The 21,318-nt window shown below is 52.5% G+C and overlaps 1 protein-coding gene across 3 annotated transcripts in view; it reads right to left on the reverse strand.

Moving 5' to 3' along the window:
- Nucleotides 1–20,149: 20,149 nt before the first annotated feature.
- LY86 (lymphocyte antigen 86) overlaps nt 20,150–21,318 on the reverse strand; it is a 42,341-nt gene continuing 41,172 nt past the window's right edge. For all 3 annotated transcript variants that reach the window (XM_061398932.1, XM_061398933.1, XM_061398931.1), the window contains one exon: nt 20,150–20,543. In XM_061398932.1, coding sequence (XP_061254916.1) covers nt 20,460–20,543 — 84 coding nt within the window. In that variant the 3' untranslated portion in view covers nt 20,150–20,459. The remainder of the gene's footprint in view (nt 20,544–21,318) is intronic.

Below are 21,318 nucleotides of genomic sequence, written 5' to 3' on the forward strand. Positions count from 1 at the left end.
TGAGAGAAGAGGTGGGAGGCTCCGAGGGCCCGAGAGAGGCTGGAGGACCCTGGATTGAGATCCAGCTGTGGCCTCAGTGGAGGGAGGAAGGCATCAGTGCAGGTCTAAGAAAGCTTCAGCCAGGCCGATGGGGAGTCCTAATGCCAAAGCCTTTCTCTCTCTCTCTCTCTTTTTAATTTTTTGGCTGTAACTTGCAGCTTGTGGGATCTCCATTCCCTGATCAAGGATTGAATCTGGGCCACATCAGCGAAAGCCTGGAATCCTAACCACTAGGCAACCAGGAAACTCCTACCAAAGCCGTTCTTTAGAGGAACCCACATGTCCCAGACATAAAGATCTCCCCCTTTTGAACAAAAGACCCTCCATTGCTTTGTGAATCGAGGCTGATGGTGGTGCTAGTGGTAAAAAACTCGCCTGCCAATGCAGGAGACCTAAGAGTCGGGAAGATCCCCTGGAGAAGGGCATGGCAACCCACTCCAGGATTCTTGCCTGAAGAGCCCCATGGACAGAGGAGCCTGGTGGGCCACAGTCCACAGGGTCGCACAGAGTCAGACACAACTGAAGCGTCTTAGCACACAGTGCCCAAGGATCAGATGAGACAGTGCCTGAGCCTGCAGCCCGCTGAAGCTGGCAAGCCATGCCACCCCCTTCCCCTGCCCAATGCAGATGGCACAGAGTCACCAAAAATTTTTGTTTTTTTTCCCCAGGAGGGACTGATTCAGCTGCTGTAACTTGCTATACTGTCTCAATACAATGTAGCAAGTGGTCTCTGAAACAAAATCTAATTCCTAAGCAGGACCTAGGCACCGCCCGGCTCTCTGTCCCCAGAAGAGTCTTTGTTGAGACGCCTAAGATGTTTCAAGGGCTTATGAATGGGGAGCTGTGTTTAATGAGTATATTCTGTAACTTCCAGGCATTCTGTTCAGATGGTATTATCCAAACAGTGCCGAGCACAACTTCAGTTCATCAGGGGACACCGAGCACACTCCTTGGGTTCTTTGCCAATTCTTGATTTAGGGAAGTTGAGGGCGGAGGCTCCGTAACCATGGAGAAGAGAGGAGGCAGGACACGGGTGTGTGTGCAGGCGGACAGTGGGCAGAGGCGGGAAGGGTCTGCTTCTCCGCTGGGGAAGAGGAAGCGGGAGGGCCCCACAGAGTCACAGGTCTGTGTCCCCTAATGCAGGTTAGGAAACACTGGGTTACGGTCTTCAACCCCAGAGGCTCCTGCCTTTAGGAGTAGAGTGAGGATGAAGGGAGAGGAACAATTTTTCTTCCGTCTACTCTTGTCTCTGCGCTCTCCCACCTGATCAGACTGGACATGTGCAGCTCTGGGTGGCATGGAGTGGGTGCGCCTCAAAGCAGCCTGTGCTGGCTTCACGCTTGTGTGCACACATGCATACACAATCACACATGCACACGTGAAAAAACATGTACACAACTCACACGCACAGCTGCAAAACCACACACATGCACACTCAAGCACTCACACACATACACTCATACACAAACATGCACACACTTGCACACACAATCACACGCATGTGCAAAACACACACGTGCAAAACACACACATGCAAAACCACACAGAGATGCACACTAAACACACACACACACTCATCCATAAACATGCACACACGCAATCACACATGTACACATGTGCACACAACTGTTTCCTATAGCAGTGGCTGCAAGGAGGCAGGCAGTGTCTCCACGGTCAGTCAGGCTCCAGGCTGGGCCCTGCATGACTAGCTCACCAGCTGACACGCACACGTCTCATCAAGATACCGTCTTCTCATTGTTTTATGCAGACATTTTTTTCTCTTTGCCCAGAGGGAGGAAGCAGGCTGCACTCTCTTCCCTTCCTCCTTTTCCCTCATAGCTTCCACATGCACATTTTCCTGTTTAAGTCCTCGGTGTCAAGGAGAAAGTCCTTTCATAATTCCCAGGCATACAGACTTCGGTCTGCAGGCCCTGAAAGAGGCTCGTCCTTGCCTGCGGACCGCCTGTGGGAACTCTCTGGTTCCAGCCTGGATTCCTCCTTCTGGAAGGATTTGTGTCCCAAATGCCTCTCTTCGTGTGGCTGTAAGAGGTCATGATGGCTATCATTTAAAGTTTGGGATTTCTGCATTTTCCTGATGCTTCTCCCCATTTGCTCCCTGTGCGACATCTGCACATCCTTGACTTTTGCTGATTATTTCAGGGAAGTTTCCTTTTGCATTTAAAGGGGTAATTGTTTCCTGTGTGTGTTGGGAGGGGAAAGGAAGGCAGGCTAGGCTGGGACAGCAAGTACTGGGGAGGAATACAGCCCCGTCCCTGCTGGGAGAGGCATTTCTCTCAGTGCTGCCGCGGATGAAGCAGCCTCGGAGGAGTTTTCCTCTTTCTGTGATTTTATTTTTTCTTGAAGTGTAGCTGATTTGCAGTGTTGCGCCTATCTCTGCTTACAGCAGTGACTCAGCTGTGCGTGTAGACATTCTTCGATAGTCTTTTCCATCACAGAATACTGCAGTTATTCCCTGTGCTATACAGGAGGACCCTATGGTTTATCCACTCTGAATGTAATCGTTTGCTTTTGCAGTTTCAGCTTCCCCGCCCATCCCGCCCGCCCCCCGCGCCCCCCCTCCGCTTTGGCAGCGGAAATCTGTCCTTTCCGTCTGTGAGTCTGTTTCTGTGCTGGGTGACTGTTTGGCTACATGAATTAGAGAGGACTCTGCGTCGCAGGACGGGAAATCTGCACTTAGTGGACAGTGAGGGCAATGGAAGCCGACCTGCCAGGAGTGCCCTGTGTGGGCGGGATGAGGGCAGGGGACTCCGGGGGTGGAGGGTGCCGGGTGGGGGCGGTTAGAGCCCCTCCCGCCAAGGAAGGGCGGCCTGGACTGTGGCGCGGGCAGCCAGACTGCACGGAGCCGACGGACGGGATCACTTGTGCCGCTGATGGGATCAGGAGTCAGGGAAGCGGGGGGAGCCCCTCTGGAGTCAGGGAGAGGGAGGTCTGGAAGGTGAAGGGATGCTGGGGGGGCAGGGAGGTCGGGAGGAAGAAGAGATTTCTTGTGGGTGTGGAGGAGATGTTTTTAGACACGAAGAGCTGAAAGTGCCCGTGGAAACATCCAGAATGTCCCTGAAACGTGGGTCAGCCCTTCAGGAGGGGGGTTTGTACCGAGGATGTGGGGACGAGCGTCACCCGCTTAGAGGTGACAGTCAAGACTGTAAGGAGAGATGAGACTCCTGAGGATGCGTTAGGAAATTTAGATTGCTAAGCTCCATGCTGACACTTCCCTTTGTAGGAGAGATAGAGGTGAAAGATAGTTGATTGATCGATGGATAGATAGATATAGATAGACATGATATCTCTTATGAGCTGTGAATCTCCTAACTTAAGATCTTGTTGACATTTTCTGATTGTCTAAATATGTTCACAGAAAACTCACCACACTCATTAGAGGCTTAAACTCTTGGTCTGCAAGTACAGTACAAGTCTCGGGGCTCCTGCTTCACCGCTCACAGCTGCAAGGTAGGCCTGTCTAGTGGGGTGAGCCCTCCGCTCTCGATGTTTCCTGCTCTGCAGGGCCGTCTAGAGGCCGCGTCCACACTCGGTCACTGAGGACGCTTGCATGGGTCCCATCTCAGCATGGGTGCTCCCAGCTCCCACTGGGGTTCCCCTAAAGCCTGGGGAGGACTCCTGCAGGGCCCCTCCCAGCACTCACACCGTTCCAGGTCCCCCCTGGAAATAAGGGCCAGTGTGACAGGGTGGGGCACGGGAGGGATGCCCCACCTCTCAGGCCAATGGTTCTGAGATGCCCTCAGTGGGGTGCTCCAGCCTAGCAGGATCTCTTTCCAGACAGTCGCCTTGGTGGCCAGTCTGGTAACATATCCTTGTGTTGACTTTTCCTCCTTCGCTCGCTCTTGCTCCCCAGACCTTCTTCCCAGATAAACTGCCACATGTACACGTGACAGTCGGCTTTCAGGGAAACGCAGGCGGGGGCCGATGGGGTCTTCCAACCTGCCAGACCTGAGCCCTGGGTCTTCGCCTTTCCTACCGCAGACCGGAATGAAATGGGATGGGGTGATGTGGTGCTGTGGTGTGGTGGGGAGGCTGTTTCCAGAAGCAGAGGGAAATAACTGCACACACCAGGAAGAGGAAGGAGAGATTGAGAGACAGGGCTATTCTCTCTCTCTCTGTTTATATACCTGTGGGAATATAGGACATTGTTTACTGAATGGTCAAGCTGGAGGGTCACCCATAATCGTGCCTTAGTGGTACTGAACAATCCCTCTGTGTTCCACCACCAGAGGGTACAAAGCGGTCATGTTTTGCAAATTCTTAGCCCTACAGACACACTTACAGAGAAGATGAGGCTATCGCTCTCATTATGGGGACAGGAAACCAAGGCAAAGGGATTCCCCGAGCTCCCAGGGCCATGACCGACAGTCGGTGCTGAGTTTCAGATTACCTTTTGGGCTTCCTGCCCGCTGCAGCCAAGCCCCACCTTTGACTGGAACCGAGTCTCAGCAGGGAAGGAGGTTTGTGAGGTTCCTGGAAGGCAGAGTTTGGTATTGGCACGCCCTGCGCCGGGGCCCTTGCCTGGCGTGGCCGGGAGGATGTTGCGGGAGGCGGGTCTGGGAACGGGAGGGGCGCGCCGTTCCGAGCGGCCCGCTTGGGGTCAGCTGCGTCATCGCTGCTGTCTGCCCGTGACTGGACTTGCCATCGCCGGGGAACGGTCTGACTCCAGCCATGGCTGCCAAGGACAGAGCAGAGCTCATCTCTCTGCAGACTTGAGTCATGCTAGCACGTGTGTGTGGGTGTATGTTCAGTCACTCAGTCTTGACCCCGCGGACAGCAGCCCGCCGGGCTCCTCTGTGCATGGGATTCTCCAGGCAAGAACCCTGGAGTGGGCTGCCATGCCCTCCTCCAGGGGATCTTCCCAACCCAAGGATCGAACCTGCAGTTCTTAACGTCTCCTGCACAGGCAGGCAGGGCCTTTACCACCAAGCCACCTGGGAAGCTAAACCTACTTATTTAGCCTCCGTTTCCTTTTTGTGCATGTAGAAGAATGATACATGGTTTAAAACTTTTCTATGTTCAAATAGGTCCAAGAGTTCTTTTAACAAGTTTAAAATAAACACTCCAAGTGCTGAGTCAGCACTGCGCCACACGCAGTGGGCGGTCAGCATTTTCTCGTGCGTGGCGCTTCGTTTAAATCACCTTGTATCTTACACTGGTGGAGATTCACAGTCTGTGAAATACGGCAGCATTTATGTTTTCTGTTTCAATTGTTATCAATCTGTTTCTAATCTATTCATGGAAAAATATGTGAGCCATCTTGCCATGAACTATTTTCAAAATCTCATGGAAGCCTACCAAGTTTTCATAATTTAGCTATGGAACTTTCTTGCTTTTGAGAGAGGAGGTTCTGATACTATGTAAGGCTATGTTTTTGGGTGTATTTTTGGTTCAATTTTGTTAATCCCAGCTTTTGTCCTAAATAAATGAAAAATATGTAAATATATGACATTAACAAATAAAATACACTTAGAGAAAAATTAAAATGTTCGTATTATAAAACATGCACTTTGAAGAATGAAGAGTCATTTGTGCAAAGTCGATGTGGCTTCGATAAAAAGGTTTCAGTTCAAAAAGCCTGGCCTGTCTGCTCCTGCACTGACTGACCGGTAGTTAGAGATACGTGTGTCCTTGAGCGCTTTTGGGTTTGTTTACTAATATCGTTAAATAGAAAAAAAAATTAAACTTACCACGGGTGCAGCAGGTGTATTTATTCGCACTATCTTTCCTTTTAGAAAAGCACTATGATATCATGAAAGTATTTCAACTTTAAATGACTTCCCGCAGGCCCCGAGTTCCACGCGGGACTCGTCTGGACACAGAGAAACCAATCTATTCGGCCTGAAGGACGATGGACTTTGGTTTTGTCCTACGTGGAGAGACAACAAACGCCTCCCAGAAAACAGACCCTTCTTTCTGCCGTGCTGCATTCTCTCAGTTCTGGCACTGCCCCACGGGCGCTGGGTCTGGGCTGATGGAAATTTCCAGGCTGGGAGGAGACGGAGTTTCCAAGGAAGCAAAATGCAGACTCCCCTAGTTGTGCACACCTGCCGCCTGAACTAAAACAAGCCCCCTGACCTCGGATCTGGCGGCTTGTTGGCCTTTTGAACAAACAACCCTTCCCCCTCCTCCGCCCCCCAATACTGAAGCCGAGATCTCAGGGTCCCCCTCCCTGCCCACTGTCGGAGAAGCCCAGGTCCTTCCTCCTAAGTGCATGCTCCTCCCTGCTGAGTTTGCACCCATCTTCCAGCCCTGAGGGGAGAAGGGCTTCACTCTGTGGTCAGGGGGCTCCCCGTGGGAGAACCTCCAGATGGTGCCCCATTGCTCTTGAGGCAGATCAGAAGTCTTAAGTGGCTTCCAGGATCCTTCCTCATCTTCCTGGGTATCTGTGTACCTTCCCCCTCATCCTCTGCATTCCCTGACCTCTCTTGTCAATTCCCCCCCACCAACTCTGACCTTGGTCTGGTCCCCTGAAATTTGTCAGGCTTTACCCAACCTCTGGAATCCACACAAGGCCTAGAAAGGGTTTAATCTCCTTTAGGGAGTCCTACACACACGCAGTCCAAGCCCCCTTGTCTTGATGGGGAAACCCATTTCAAATCAACTTTCAGAACCACGTTCAGTGCATAGGAAGCGGTGGGCCGGGGCCCACAAGTTCCGTCACACGAGTCCAGCTGCACTAGGAGGTCTGGGCCTGGCAGCAGCCCCTGGTCCTGGGAGACCGCTCTTCAGAGCTTTGGCAGCGTGGACAGGGCAAGCCGACCCATTTGCTGCCCACCCCATTTGTCACGGGAAGGCATCTGGACTCGACCTAGGCAAAGGCTGAGCTCTACACCGTGCGCTTCTCCGCGGATGCCGGGCGGGAAAAAGCAGGTTTTTTTCCTCCGGGTTCTCCTCCAAGGGACAGGCCCCTGCCCGGGCTGGCAGGTGCAACACGGTGTTTATCAGCAGGGCTTCTTCTTGCGAGGCTCCCGTGAGCGGCCACCTTCTTCCTAACCTCACGCGACACCTGCCCTTCCTGGTGGTTCCAGTGCGTGCAGAGCCTGGGCTTGGCCTCAAGGTGTCTGATCCCACAGGCAAACATTTCTATCAGGCAGCAGGTGACTCGACTCTGGCCACAGAGCAGGGCAGGCCTGCTTGGGTCAGCCCTGGATGGTGGCAGGAGTCAGGGGCACTGCAGAACCCGGGGGGCTGACCTCCGGGTGGGCCCTCCAGACGCAGACCCATGCGGACGGAAAAGGGAGCACTGCAGGCACCGCGGAGGAGGCAGAGTCAGCTCAGAGCAGACCTGGGGGTGTGTGAAGGAGCAGGGGCCCTCTGTGTCTCAATGTGAGGGTGTGTGTGTGTGCAGGTGTGTGTGTGTGCATGCAGGTGGGTGTGTATGTGTGTGTGCACGGGTGTGCACGTGTGCGTGTGTGTGTGCGTGCGTGCCTGTGCAGAGTGTATAGAATCGTGCACGCATGGGATGAGCCCCAGGGCTGGATCAGCACCTGCTGGTGAGCTTGCTCTGCTCCATGACCACTTCCCAGGTCGCCTCGGTCTGTGGTGCCCAGCTTACCAAGCACGTGTTCTAGCTCAGGCACTGTCCCAAGGATTTATCTGTCTGGTCCTGTTCCACTCTCACAGCAGCCCCTCTGGTAAATAGTTTCACCCCCATGTAACACACGTGGAAACAGAGATTTGAGGGCTTCTGCTATGCCTCCAAATCCTGAAGCCGGGTCCCTCTGATGCTCTTCTGCCATCACTTGTCTCGCTGGGGACTCAGTGGAAACAGGGCTATTTTTTTGCAAAGATGAGGCAGAGGAGGGAACCTGGGAAACATCTCTGCTCGTCACAGCGTGCCATGAGAAGCACGAGAAGAGGGACTGGATGCTGAGAGTCAGGGGTGGCGGAGAGCTTCCTCTGTCTCCTCTCAATCACCTCATCTATGTTCTGCTCCGTCTGCCCTCTCCGGCTGGAAATCGTCAACTGGCAGCCGCCAGATCAGGTCTGGTCTCCTTAAGTGGCTTTCCCAATCCTCCCAGAACCCTTCGCTGTCTGAGCAGCCAGCCTAGATCTGTAGCTAGAGAGGTGGCGACGATGCCGATTCAGTGATCGCCTCTCGGGAGAGACCGTCGGACCCGCGTTTGCACGAGGCCAGCACGCGGGCGTTGCTGCTGGGAAAGCACTTGGTGTCAGAGACTCGGCTCCGTGACCTCAACACAACAGCCGCCCGGCTTCTTGTGATTTCCTGCAGAATCCTCCAGCTGCTCAGCCTTCCCGGGGCTGGGATCAGTCTGGCAGTCTGCGGAGCCCACCCACTTTGGGTCCCTTCTGATAAGACAGTGGGGCTTCAGGGAGAGGCCTGCGCCCACCCGGCTTCCCACGACGTACCAGTCTCTTGCTTCTGGGAAAGTACTTACTGAGGGTCTGGCTAGAGCTAAAAGAGCTTGTGAGGCACAAACAGTCTTTATCTGCAGGATGAGGTTAGTTTCTCTTTGGGCCTGATGTTTTCGTAAGAAGGAAATCGCTTTCATAAGAATCAGATTAGGTCCAGGAAGCATCCACCGGGCAGTGAACAAGCTGATAGATGCAGAGCAGCAGGATTTTCTCATTGGTCACGACTGCCACCTCCTGGCCACATTTGTGAACTACACAGTATGGACTTCCTGCGTGCGTGCTGTCCTTCAGTCCAACTCTTGGCGACCTCACTGACCGCAGCCTGCCAGGCTCCTCTTTCCGAGGGATTCTCCAGGCAAGAATACTGGAGTGGGTTTCCATGCCCTCCTCCAGCAGATTTTCCTGACCCAGCGATCAAACTCAGGTCTCCTGCATCTCCTGCATTGCCAGCAGATTCTCTACCACCAAAGCCATCAGGGAAGACCTAATTTGTTACTTGGAAAGAGGTAATTCATACAGTCCTCTAGCTGATGCTCCCCATCAGAGAAGTTGTACGACTCGCAGGAAAGGGCTGCCTTAGTGTTACTGATGCACTCAGGCTGGGGCAGCTTGCAGGAAGCATGACCTCCCTGCAAACGCAGTGAAGGATTTTGGAACACAACAGCTGGGGACCTCAAACGATTGTACTCCCTGCAGTCAGAAGTCTGAGAGGCACGTTCGCATGCTGCTGCAGACACATCAGATCAAAGATCACTTTCTTCGTCCTCCCTGGAAGCTTTGATGACCTTGTGTTGGGCTCTGGTCAGTGCGGCATCTGTGTAAGCTGTATACACAGCTTTCAGGAAGAGTCCTTAAGAGAGGGCTTATTCCTTCCCTGCCCTTTCACCTCTTTTGCTGGCTGGAATGTGATGAGATGACTGGATCTGGACAGCCGTTTTGGTCCACGAGACAGAAGCCATCTGGGGAGGGTGATAAAGCTCCAAAATAAGACAAACTCAAGCCCTGCTGATCACAGACTGCCTGGGTTCTTGGAGGAGAGAACTGAACTTCTAACTTGTGTAAATCACTACTTGATTTTCTGTTCCTGGAAATCGAACTTAATCCTCCTACATTTCACAGGTTCTTTTCAATTAGTGAAGTCTGAAGGTTAAAGAGGTAAACATTTCCCAGAGGGTAAACCATGGCACAAAGAAAGGTTGTAATTGCCCAAGACCATTGCTGGGAGGTGATCTTTTTTCCATCTGTTGAGGGTGGGGACAGGTCTCCCCTTCCTGTTGCTAGGAAGTCATCTCTCTTGGTTCTCAAGGACACGAGAAGGAAGCCACAGATGCCCGTCCTGGAGAAGTCTTTGAAAACAGCACGTGAGAAAGCAGCTCCCCTCACCCCCAGCCGTGTGCCCGGCTAAGAGCACTGGCCCCAGAGGCTGGCAGAGTCTGCTCAATGAAGGGACCGAAAGGAAACCAGCTTGATTTTAATCATCTGTCAAAACCGTTGAAAATGAACTTTCTCTCAGCTAATTCTTTTTGAAGCTTTCAAAGCCTAAGAACATAATGAAGGCTACCCTTTGTCATGTTTTCATCTATTTTTTTGGCCGTGGCACAGGAGGTAGCTTTTGGAAGTATACGGCTGTCCTCTCTGACGACTTTCAAAACGTGGATTTGCTCATCGAAACTTTATTTTTTTGCTAGATCACCCACAGCATCTTTAACCTTTACGTGCACTCTTGATATGCGACTTCGAAGACTTAGCAAACCCCGTGTTTACCAAGTGTTCCACAGGTCAGGGGGCAGTGGAGACGAGTGGCAAGTACAGTCTCTTAATCTCTGAGACTGTTTCCTCGCTTGCACCATGGGGTTAACAACAGTCTCTAGCTTGTCGGACTGCTGTGAAGATTAAGCTTGATAGGCATGAAAAGTCTCAGAGGCTCCGTACAGTCCTGGGCAAGTGGCAAGGACGTCGTCTCCCCTATTATCACTATTACTACCAGCTGCCTGTCCTCTGCTGTCCAGGGCGGCAGTCACCGGCCACCTGTAGCCACTGGGCAACCGAGCAAGACGAGGGTCGCGGTGCTCAGCTTCTCTCCCTGCAGACACGGGCTCTCCGGCACGTGAGCTCGGTGGTTGCAGCTCCTGGGCTCTCCCAGGCTCAACAACTGTGCTCGGGCTAGGGAGCTCCGAGACACTTGGAATCGTCCCAGACAAGGGGCTGAACCCGTCTTCTGCTTTGGCAGGCGGATTCTTTACCCCCAGGGAAGCCCTCTTCTCCGTGTTTTGAAATACAGCTTCTAGAAAATCTAAAATGGCACGGATGGCTTCCACATCAGATTTCTCCGGGATGGTGTGGGTGCAGGCAGACAGGTGGGGTGGGGTGGAAACAGTGAGCTGGGAAATGGTGGTCCACACGGTCAGTACTGGTGGTCAGATTCAGACAAAGGAGGCAGAGACGCAGAGGGGGAAGTCTAACCCCAGGGCACTGTGGACTCTGGCGCAGTTTAATTCCACAGATGACGTCGGGGGTTAAAGGGCGGTCCTCACAGGGACCAGACAAGCTGAAAATCGGTGGGCTCAGATAAGGGGGTTCTGGAGAGGGCACACTGGGATACCCCGGGGGAAACCAAGCCCCAGGGTGGAGCATGTGTTTGACAGGAAACCACACAGCGGGCAGGTATCAGGGACCTCAACCAAGGGGTGGCCATGGAGGGGTAGGAAGCCCACTCTGGGGTCGCTGCTGCTACGGAAACAATTCAACCCCACAGGTGATGGTCAATATTCACTCTGGGCCAGGCCCTCTGCTAGAAACCAGATGGGACATAGAGCCTGCCTGCAAGGTGGTCCCAGTGATGTAAGGAAGACAGAGACAAACAGGTGATCATGGCTCACAGGGATTAGTGCTGTGATAGGAGGGGAGGGCGGAGAAGGCGATGGCACCCCACTCCAGTACTCTTGCCTGGAAAATCCCGTGGATGGAGGAGCCTGGTGGGCTGCAGTCCATGGGGTCGCTAAGAGTTGGACATGACTGAGCGACTTCACTTTCACTTTTCACTTTCATGCATTGGAGAAGGAAATGGCAACCCACTCCAGCGTTCTTGCCTGGAGAATCCCAGGGACGCGGGAGCCTGGTGGGCTGCCGCCTATGGGGTCTCACAAAGTCGGACACGACTGAAGCGACTTAGCAGCAGCAGCAGGATGGGAGGGAGCTCACTGAGGGAGAGCGAACCCATTCTCTCGGATGAGGGACAGCTCCTGGGAGAGAGCAGCATCCCAACAGAGACCTCTCTGTGGGAAGCAGCCAGGTAAGAAGGGAGAAGCAGATTCTAGGTTGAGGGCGCGTCAAAGTCAGGAGAACTCTGTGCTCCAGGAGGTGTAAGCAGACGCCGGGGAGCTTCACAGCAATGTGCAAGGGGCGGGTGCTGGCCAGCGGAGAGCGGCTGGCTTACAGAGTCTCAGCATCGCATAAGCAGGAATCTGTGGGCACAGGGCAGGGGGCTTTGAAGAACTTTACACAGAGTGCTGTAACCAGGTTTGTGCTTTAGAAACATCTTTCTGATAACACTCTGGGGTTCCGGTCCTGGTTCCGGGTAAAATGGACTGAACACACGTTGCTGCTGTTCTAAGCCATTCAGTTTGCATTCTTTGCTATAGCAGCCCTAGCAAACTAGCACATCATCACCTTATTTTTCTTTCTTAAATGAATTACGCCCATCTCGTTGGCTAAATCGCTTCCTCCCAGGTAACTTGCTAGTCTGAACTTTCGCTATATGTCTTTTGGCCCACAACCCTGAGGTTGAGATTAATATCTGGTTTTTGTGGAGCCTAGAGAGAAGAGGACACGATTTCTCTGAGTGGTTAGCTAATAACTCATAAATATTGTCTACGTAGGTAGGACATTGTCCCCTACGCAGTTCACTCTTGTCCTATACATAGTAAAGATCTAATATGCTGTAATGCTTTGTAAAAAGATGCTTGCTCCTTGGAAGGAAAGCTCTGACAAACCTAGACAGCCAATTAAAAAGCAGAGACATCACTTTGCCAACAAAGGTCCATATAGTCAAAGCTGTGGTTTTTCCACTAGTTATGCACAGATGTGAGCGTTGGACCATAACGAAGGCTGAGCAGCAAAGAATTGATGCTTTTGAACTGTGGTGTTGGAGAAGACTCTTGAGAGTCCCTTGGACTCCAAGGAGATTAAACCAGTCAGTCTTAAAGGAAATCGGTCCTGAATATTCACTGGAGAACTGATGCTGAAGCAATACTTTGGCCACCTGATGTAAAGGGCCAACTTGTTGGAAAACAACCTGACGCTGGGAAAGACTGAGGGCAGGAGGAGAAGGGGGCGACAGAGGATGAGATGGTTGGATGGCATCATCGACTCAATGGACATGAGTTTGAGTAAGTTCCGGGAGATGAGGACAGACAGGGAAGCCAGACATGCTGGAGTCCATGGGGCCGCAAAGAACTGGACACAACTTAGTGACTGAACAACAACAATGTTGCGAGTTACCCTGGATCTGGAGTTTCTCCTGCTATACACCCCACCACAAGTTTCCTTTGGGAGTAAGGTGAACAGAGGGGCTGTAGGGATTGGGGGAGTGTGTGGTCCAGACCTTAAACAGACAAGAGTCCAGTGCTTCTTGTCGGGAGGGGCTGAGGGAGGGAGTCCAGGGTGAGAGCAGAGCATCCTTCCTGTCATCAGGGAGACGGGAAAACAACAGGACGGGGCTAGAGCGGAGGTTCCAGGGAGGTCCACATGGACCCCCACGTGTCTGCAGGGAAACTGAAGGAGCCGAGGAGGGAGCATGTGGGGAAGAAACGGAATTCCAGCCCTGGAAGGGGGAGTGGCTCTGCGGAAGGGACCCGCGCCCACCAGCAAAGCTGGAACGTCTCAGGCGTCCGCTCGTGGGTTCCAGTGAAGACGTTCTGACGACGAGAGCTGAATTAAGCGTCCCTGACGGAGCCCTTAACTCACATGTGAAGGGATCTCTGCAGACTCTCCTCCTGCCCCCGCTGGTTACTTCTGGGGCCTCTGTCAGCAGAAGAGCAGTTCTTTCCTGTCTCATTATCGGGCGCCTCCCCGGGGCCCTGACCCAGGTTCTCGGGGTGCAAGAAGGCTGAGCATCGCTGCCCTTGCATGTCCTGGGGCGCGTGGCGCCGTGCCCAGGCCTGGCTCTCCCCTCCCTGCTTGGTGCTGGGTGCCCCGGTTTGTGGAGACACCGTGTGGTACTCTACCCTCTGCTGCCTGTACCCCATTGCCATGTGGACCCCACAACGTGCCACGAGGGGCCTGGAGGCCCTGAGTTCCTGGCGCGTCAGCTACCGGCCCAGACTCCCGCGGGCGTTCTCTCTCCTCAAGGCTCAATGCACATCTGCAGGGCTGGATGGGGGCGTGGGACCCCAGGCCCCTTCCCTTCTGCCTCTGTCTTCAGAAGCTCACCCACAAGGCAGAGCCCATATCATGACTTCCACCCCAAAATATCCAGAAGAGACGACGTGTGCCCTTTGCTCCAGGGAGGATCGGCTTCCTTCCACAGCTGTGCTGAGTCTCAGGTTCTGATTTTTAGGGCCGTTTCTCCAGCATCTGGGAGCCAGCTCCCTAAGTGGGGCAGGTATGACCCCCTCCCAGGGGTGACCTTAAAGGCTCATCTCCAAGTCCAGGGTTCTACAGCCTGAGCGTGACTGTGAAATATTGAAGTCAAAACATGTAAAATATTGAACAGTGAGATCCAATTAAAAAATTGAACAAGAAGCAAACAGCTGCAGACAGACAGCCCTCAGGGCCTGTGAAAGGGAAGGGAAAAAACGCAACTCAGACAAACAAATGGTCTGGTACCTTTGCAGGCAACAAAGGGACAATCCAGCGCGATGATGAAAAACTGTGGACAGGGAACGAGGCAAGACTCAAGCACCTTTCTCTTCCAAATGACAGCAGACCAGGCGTGTGTCGCCCAGGATGGTGGAGAGGGTCGTCACCGAGAGTGCAGACATGGACAGGTGACCACGGGTGGTTTACTCCTTCATTTATTTTTTTAAAAATCAAATATATTGACATACAACAATATGTATGTTTAAGATGTACAAGGTATTAAATAATACAGCCATATATTGTAATGATTGCTGTCAAAGTGACATTTACTGCTTCGATCACATTGCATAACTCTTCTTTCTTTTTGGTGGTCGGGACAATTCATTTTTAGTAGGGGAGTTTCATCGTTAAGCCGTCCTTCAGTTTCTTCCGTTTCATGACCAAAAAGGAGGTGAGAAAAGGAAAAATAGAAAGCAGGTGTGAGGTCTGAACCTTTGCATCCCTCAAAACCTCAGAGGTTGAAACAGACCCCACCCCTGTGATGGTGTTGCCAGGTGAGGGCTTTGGAGAATGGTTGGGTCAAGAGGCTGGACTCCCCTTGGGTGGGTGTGGAGCGCTTATCAAAGAGGCCACAGGGAGCCCCCTCCCCGCTTCCAGCACTCAGGACCCAGGCGGAAGACAGCCATCGGCCTAGAACCAGGAGCCAGGAGGGCCGTCCCCAGACACCCTGGACTTGCAGCTTCCAAAAATGTGAAAAGGGGCGTTTCTGCTGCTCCTAAGCTGCCCATTCCATGGTGTTTTTGTTTCAGCAGCAAAACGAACTAAGCACGTGACCCTTTTCTGGGGAAAGGTGTGACTCAGGGTGTTACTGCATCTGGCTGGAGAAGTAAGCGTGGGAATGAGCCGATGGACACCGAGCACCCCAGGGGCCCCACTGCGCCTGTCAGGGCGCCAGGGCCGCTGCAGTCCCACTGATCCCTGAAGATGCAGGGCTCTGCTTCTTCACTTCGCTAACCCTGACTTGCTCTTCTATAAAGTGGGCCATTGGATTATCCCCCATGGGCTCAATGAGACTAAGTATTGAGACGGAGGCTGGACTCCCCTGGTGGCACAATGGGAAAGAATCTGCTTCCCAATGCAGGAGACGCAAGAGACTCGTGTTTGCTCCTTGGGTGGGGAAGATCCCCTGGAGTAGGAAATGGCAACCCACTCCAGTATTCTTTCCTGGAAAAATCCCTTGGACAGAGGAGCCTGGCGGGCTATAGCCCATGGGGCCTCAAAGAGTCAGACAACGTTGAGTAACTGAACACAAAGTCCCTAGCACAACACCAAAACATAGCAAGTGCTCAAAAAATTGTTAGCTTTTAAACTGGCGCTATTACTACTGCAGTTGTTCTGCCTTCTCAAACGTTATTTTTCTATATCACATATTTTAACCTTTTTAGTCTACCTTTATGTGGAATCCTTGATTTATGATGGGAAGAGCTGACTCATTTGAAAAGACCCTGATGCTGGGAAAGATTGAAGGCAGGAGGAGAAGGGGATGACAGAGGATGAGATGGTTGGATGGCATCACCGACTCAATGGACATGAGTTTGAACAAGCTCCGGGAGATGATGACGGACAGGGAGGCCTGGCGTGCTGCAGTCCATGGGGTCACAAAGCGTCAGACACAACTTGAGCGACTGAACTGAACTGATGTGGAATCCCTGTTGTAACTCTTTGATTATTTCAATAATATTCTCTGGCCCCTTCTCCAGTTTTCTCCAACCATTGAGTAGAAGACAAGGAGGGAAAACCACAATAAAATGATATGAGCTTGTGTGGCATGGACTTTTTCCTTCTTTGCATCCTTGGTTGAGTTTCAAGGAATCCATAAAAACATCAGCTAAAGGAAGAAATTATTGTTTTCAGCTGAAATAAGATCGATGCAAATATTCTTTTTTTCAAGAGTGAGGGACCAAGAAACTGAAAGAAAGAATTTGGTGTTGTCCTACTTTTTAAAGGAAATCTGGGTTTGGGGAGGAAAAAAAAATCAGGTTGGTACATTTGAAGGCAGCTGAGGACTTCAGTTCCAATGGAACAACTGAAGTTATTTACAAACTAGATGTTAAGTGGCTGATTCCCAATTCCCCTGGAATCCCTGCTTGCCCAGATCAAATGATGGGGAAACTCGGCAGAGGAACTTGTCTGAGAAAGCTGGCTGAGAAAACTGTAGATGATTCAAATCTGAAGTTGAGCTGCTGGGATGGTATGTTTTCCCTCCTTGACAAGTCAGGTTAAAATCAGCACGTGGCCTTTTCCATTCTCTCACTAGCTATTTTGGGTGATTTTTTCTGGAGGCAGACGTAATTGTTACATTTGCAGATGTTACATTTAGTTCTTCACATCCCCAATGTGTATCTTTTCTTTTTTTTTTAAACAGGAAGCAAGTTTAATTAAAAATTACATGCATTTTCTTTCTTAGGCCTCTTTTTTTTTTTTTTGGCCTGGAAAGTTTCTGTTTCAGGGGAAACTTGTCCCTGAATATTTCCCTTAAATTCTTCTCAGGGTTTATGCAGTTCAGTGAACATGACCTTAACCTAGATTGACTTAAACCAGCCACACGTAGAAGAAATCAAGGTGCCAAGGAACCACGTCAGGACATAAAAGGAACACAGGCTCCTGGGTGAGGTCAAGGCTCAGAGACAGTTTGCATCCGATGATGTCGAAGGGAAATTAGGCAACAGGCCTTCAGCTCCAGGGTGAGTACCCATCTGCTTTGGACTGAATGTCTGTGTCTCCCCTAAGTTCATAGGTTAAAATCCTAACCTCCATCATGGTGCTGTTAGCGGGTGGGTCTTTGGGAGGTGATGACATGATTCGTGCTTCTATAAAAAGGGACCCCAGAGCGCTCCAGCACACACCTTGTCATGTGAGGGCACAGCAGAAGGACAGCTGTCTGCGGTCCAGGAAGCGGGCTCCACCAGACATCAAATTTACCAGCAGCTTGGTCTTTCTGAGCTCCAGAAATAAATGAGAAAAATGTGAGAAATAAATGTCTGTTGTCCGTAAGGCACCCAGCTTATGGTATTTTTATTACAGCATTCTGAACTGACTCATGCACCTCCTGAACAGAATAACTCATATTCATTGAGCTACATGCCTGGCACTGTTCTTTCATTTACTTCTCAAGGTATTTCTGTAAGTAAGGCAGGTATTATTACTGTTGACATGTGCAGATGAACAAACAGAGGCTTCGAGAATCTGAGGCCCTCGCCCAGTTAACAGCTGAAAAGATGGCCTAATTCTAGATGCTTCTTCCACAACTCTTTCCTCTCTGTACAATTTCTAGCCTCCCCAGTGCCCACTTAGGGGACGGTGTGGTTCCAGTGGGACTAATGCCAATCCAGCTCTCGGGTGGGTCATGTGACACAGGCAAGCCAATCAGCACCGGGGCAAGGTGATTGGCCAAGAATGGTCACGTGATCCAAACCATTGCACTTAGAGTGAATGCTGGGCTGGGGAGAAAGGCCCCCCTCCTCTGTACTTTGGACAAGTGTGAAACTATTTACTATTATAGGAAGGACTGTCGGAGGGTGAAGCCGATACTCAGGGAGACCAGAGGTAAAAGAACTGCAGAGAAATAGAGGTGACATGGTGATGACCGCGTGAAGCTTTCTAGCGAACCGTGGCTGAAGCCTGAACCGCATGACCTCAGCAGTGAGCGCTGAGCCAAGTGTATAACCAGATGGAGCTGGTCTCCTTTCCTTACAAACATTCCAAGTGGGGTGATCACACTGACCCAGTGGATCTTCAGCTTTCTGCCTGAACCTTGCTTGGGGAAGTTCTCCTTGGGCACCAAAGTTTCCTTAAAAATAATACAAACACACGCACACACACACCCACACATACACAGAGGTGCTCTTAAAATATTAGGAAGGGCCTACAGACACCAAAATGACTGGAGCTCGCTTATTTCCACTTGAGTCCCTTGGTTTGGAGGCATCATAGCATTATCTTAAACCAGGGAATTTTTTTTTTTTTTTCAGCGAAGTTTATTTAGGAGAGATTTTTAGAATACTTGATGGTGATTTTGAAACAATGGCAAATCATGGATAAGAAGTAATTAAGTTAAGTTCTTTGGCACGGCCCCCTCCCCCTCCCCACATCCCCAACCCTGCCCCCTGGGCACACGTGGGTGACCAGCCTAAGAGCTTGCGGTGGGTTGCCCACCTGCCCTCTAATACCTCCCGCTTCCTGTGTTGGCAACTCCAAGCCTCACCCTGGTTATGATGCTCTGCCTGAGTTATGATAATTATTCTGGCATTTCGCCTACCAGGACGGTTTGTACTTTTTAATTGGAGAGTCATAAACAGGGAAAAACTTTCTCAACTTGCAGGAGTGGAACTCAGTGAAATGTAAGGGCAGACATATCTGGGTGCTGAGAAACACTTTTCTTCCTCAAATCACACCCTTAGTGCAACTGCTGTGAGCTCCTGTGTGCTCAGCCAAGGCAGGGTCAGCCCACATGTGTGTGTAAGTCTCTGTTTAACTAAACCTACAGCCTTGAAAACTCTCTTTCTTTCTCCCCCTGCCTCTTTGGCTCGCTCTCTCTCCCTCTCCCTCTCTCTCTCTTTCACACACACACACAAACACCGTCAATGAATTTTAAGAAGAGAGCAAAGAATAGAAAAAGGAGCAGCTGAATAGAGGCAGATGAGATGTGCTCTGCTTCTTCCCCATCCCCATCTTTGGAAGGCAGCGACAGCTATCCTGAGCCGTCTGTGGAACCTGTGAATTCCTGGACTCCACCCAGGGCCCCTACTGGACGTGGGGTTGTTTCTGGAAAGGGAACGGGGAATGTCTGGCTGGGAGGAATGGAGAAGGACCAGCAGTCCAGTCTACCGTCTGGATCCACAACTGTTCCCCCTGCCCCCGGCCACATGTGTGCCCTGAGCTTTGCCCCCGAGCCTGGCATGGCCACAGCGAGCCTTTGCCCCGGAGCATGTTAGGCGTCAGCGAGAACACTGCTGTAATTTCGTCTCTCCACAACCCAGGAAACCTCAGATGCTGGGCTTAAGGTTTTGATTCACCAAGCATTCATGGCCTGCTATTCCGGGTAGTTCAACTATGGACGGATGGTAATTAATAGCAACAGAGATTCTAAAACTATGCATTTCTTTCCTCTTTTCATCACTAGCACAGTGGCACCTTTATGGCTGTAAAAGGCCTGCAAACACACAGTCAACCCCAGTCTCCCAACTCCAGCCCCTTCGCAGGAGCAAGAGGGACAGACGTGGGACCGGGGTGCTGGAAGCAGAAGCGGGGGAGCAGGAGGGTGTGGCAGGGGGCGGGGCCCCCCAGGGGATCCTGCACATCCAGGGACAGGAGACATCGGGGCGCCCATGGGCTCTGGCAACAGCAGGCGACCTCGCCGTTTATGGGGGGCATTGAAGGAGGCCGCTCTGCATGTGCACGACTGTGGGGGACTGGAATTTTTAATATTTTGGGGGCCTGAAGGCTCAATGAGGGCAGAGACAAGCTCTCTTTTGCCCCCTGGAGTAGCCTAAGTGCTGAGCAGAGGGCCTGCTATGTGAGTGGCCGGCAGTGACGCGGGGGGTGAATTAAGGAGCACACTCAGGAGAGCCGAGGTGCGCTGGGGCCAGGACAGCCGCACTCCGGGATGAAGTTATCAAGAGGTTAGTTCAGTGGAGACTGTGATGTCTGTCTGCGCGTGAGGTTTCACCAGCTTCTGGGCCTCACGTCCAGAGTGTGGGGCTTATCCCAGCTCTGCCCTTGCAGGCGTGCCCCCACCTTCCTGCATCTCTCAGCTTCACTTATGCTGTGGCAGCCCGTGGCTCTGTGTGCAGAGGAGCTCACGCTACAGGTACAGGGCTGTACCAGGATTCTTAAACAAACCACGAGGCACTCCTTGTGGGCCAGTTTCTTTATTTGATCCTGGGCTCCCAGGAGCTGGAAAGAGGTGAGCTTTGTCAGAAGAGCACTTAGGGATGAGGGACGGTCCCTCAGGACTGCTGGGTTGACCCCCAGGAGCTCCTGGGAGGCGGATACTGCGGGGCCTTCGTTGCATCCAGGGAGCGCGGGGACCTCTGGTCCTGCGGCTGACATCAGCGCTGGCACCTTCCAGGAGGCTTGCTGTGTGGTCTGCTGGTCCTCCCTCTCAGCAGGGTCTGTGGGAGGAGCGCTGTTGCCACGGGACTGCTGACCGTGCTTCGAGAGGCTCAGGAATAGAGGACGGTGGCGTTGGCACAGGCCACGGTGGCGTGGTCTTGGTTGTAGAGCTCCAGCAGGACCTGGTAGTCTCCCTGAGGGGCACAGGGAAGCAGCAGCTGTGAGACTCACAAAGCCATCGGCTTGCAGCGGGCGCTCAGCGAGCCCGTCACATGCAGCCTCCAATCTCGACCCTGGGGGTTAGGTCAGCGGGAGGAACCACGCCCGCCCTGCAGGCCCCCAGGCTGGCCGGGAGAGCAGAGGGCGCCCGGGATGGCTGGCTAAGCCTGAGATGCTGGTGCTCCAGATGGCGCTCCCATGGGGAGTGGACCGATGGGGTGGTGGGGCTGCTGTGTGGTTTTGAGTAGGGTGCTCAAGGCAGGTCCCCTGAGCAGGTGACCTTGGGGCCAAGATCTGAAGGAAGTGCGGGAGCTCACCATTCCCCTGGAGGCTGGGGGCCCCGCGTTTGAGGAGGCAGACGGGACTCCCGGGAGAGGCCCGCAGGAGGAGAGGGAGGAGGCAGGGGACAGCCCCAAGGGCCGTGGTGGGGGGGGTGGTCTGTCCCGACATGGCTGTCGGCAGCATGCCGGCCGACACTGGAAGGAGATGGGGGAGAGGCGGAGGAAGTGGTGGACCAGGTAGGAGGCGCTGCAAGAGCCAGGTGAGAGGTGGGGACGGTTCGGAGCAGCTGGGGGAGACGGGGGAGAGGTGGGCATTCTGGCTGGATTTGCAAAGAAGAGCCAAGATGGTTTGCCAAGGAGACCCACGTGGGTGGGGAAGAGAGGGGTGAAGGCTGACCCCAAGGATCCTGGCCTGAGCAACAGGAAAGATGGAGTGCTGTGTGTGGAGACGGAGGAGGCAGTTGGGGGG

Source organism: Bos javanicus, chromosome 23 (assembly GCF_032452875.1).
Source record: "Bos javanicus breed banteng chromosome 23, ARS-OSU_banteng_1.0, whole genome shotgun sequence".
Classification (NCBI taxonomy): domain Eukaryota; kingdom Metazoa; phylum Chordata; class Mammalia; order Artiodactyla; family Bovidae; genus Bos; species Bos javanicus.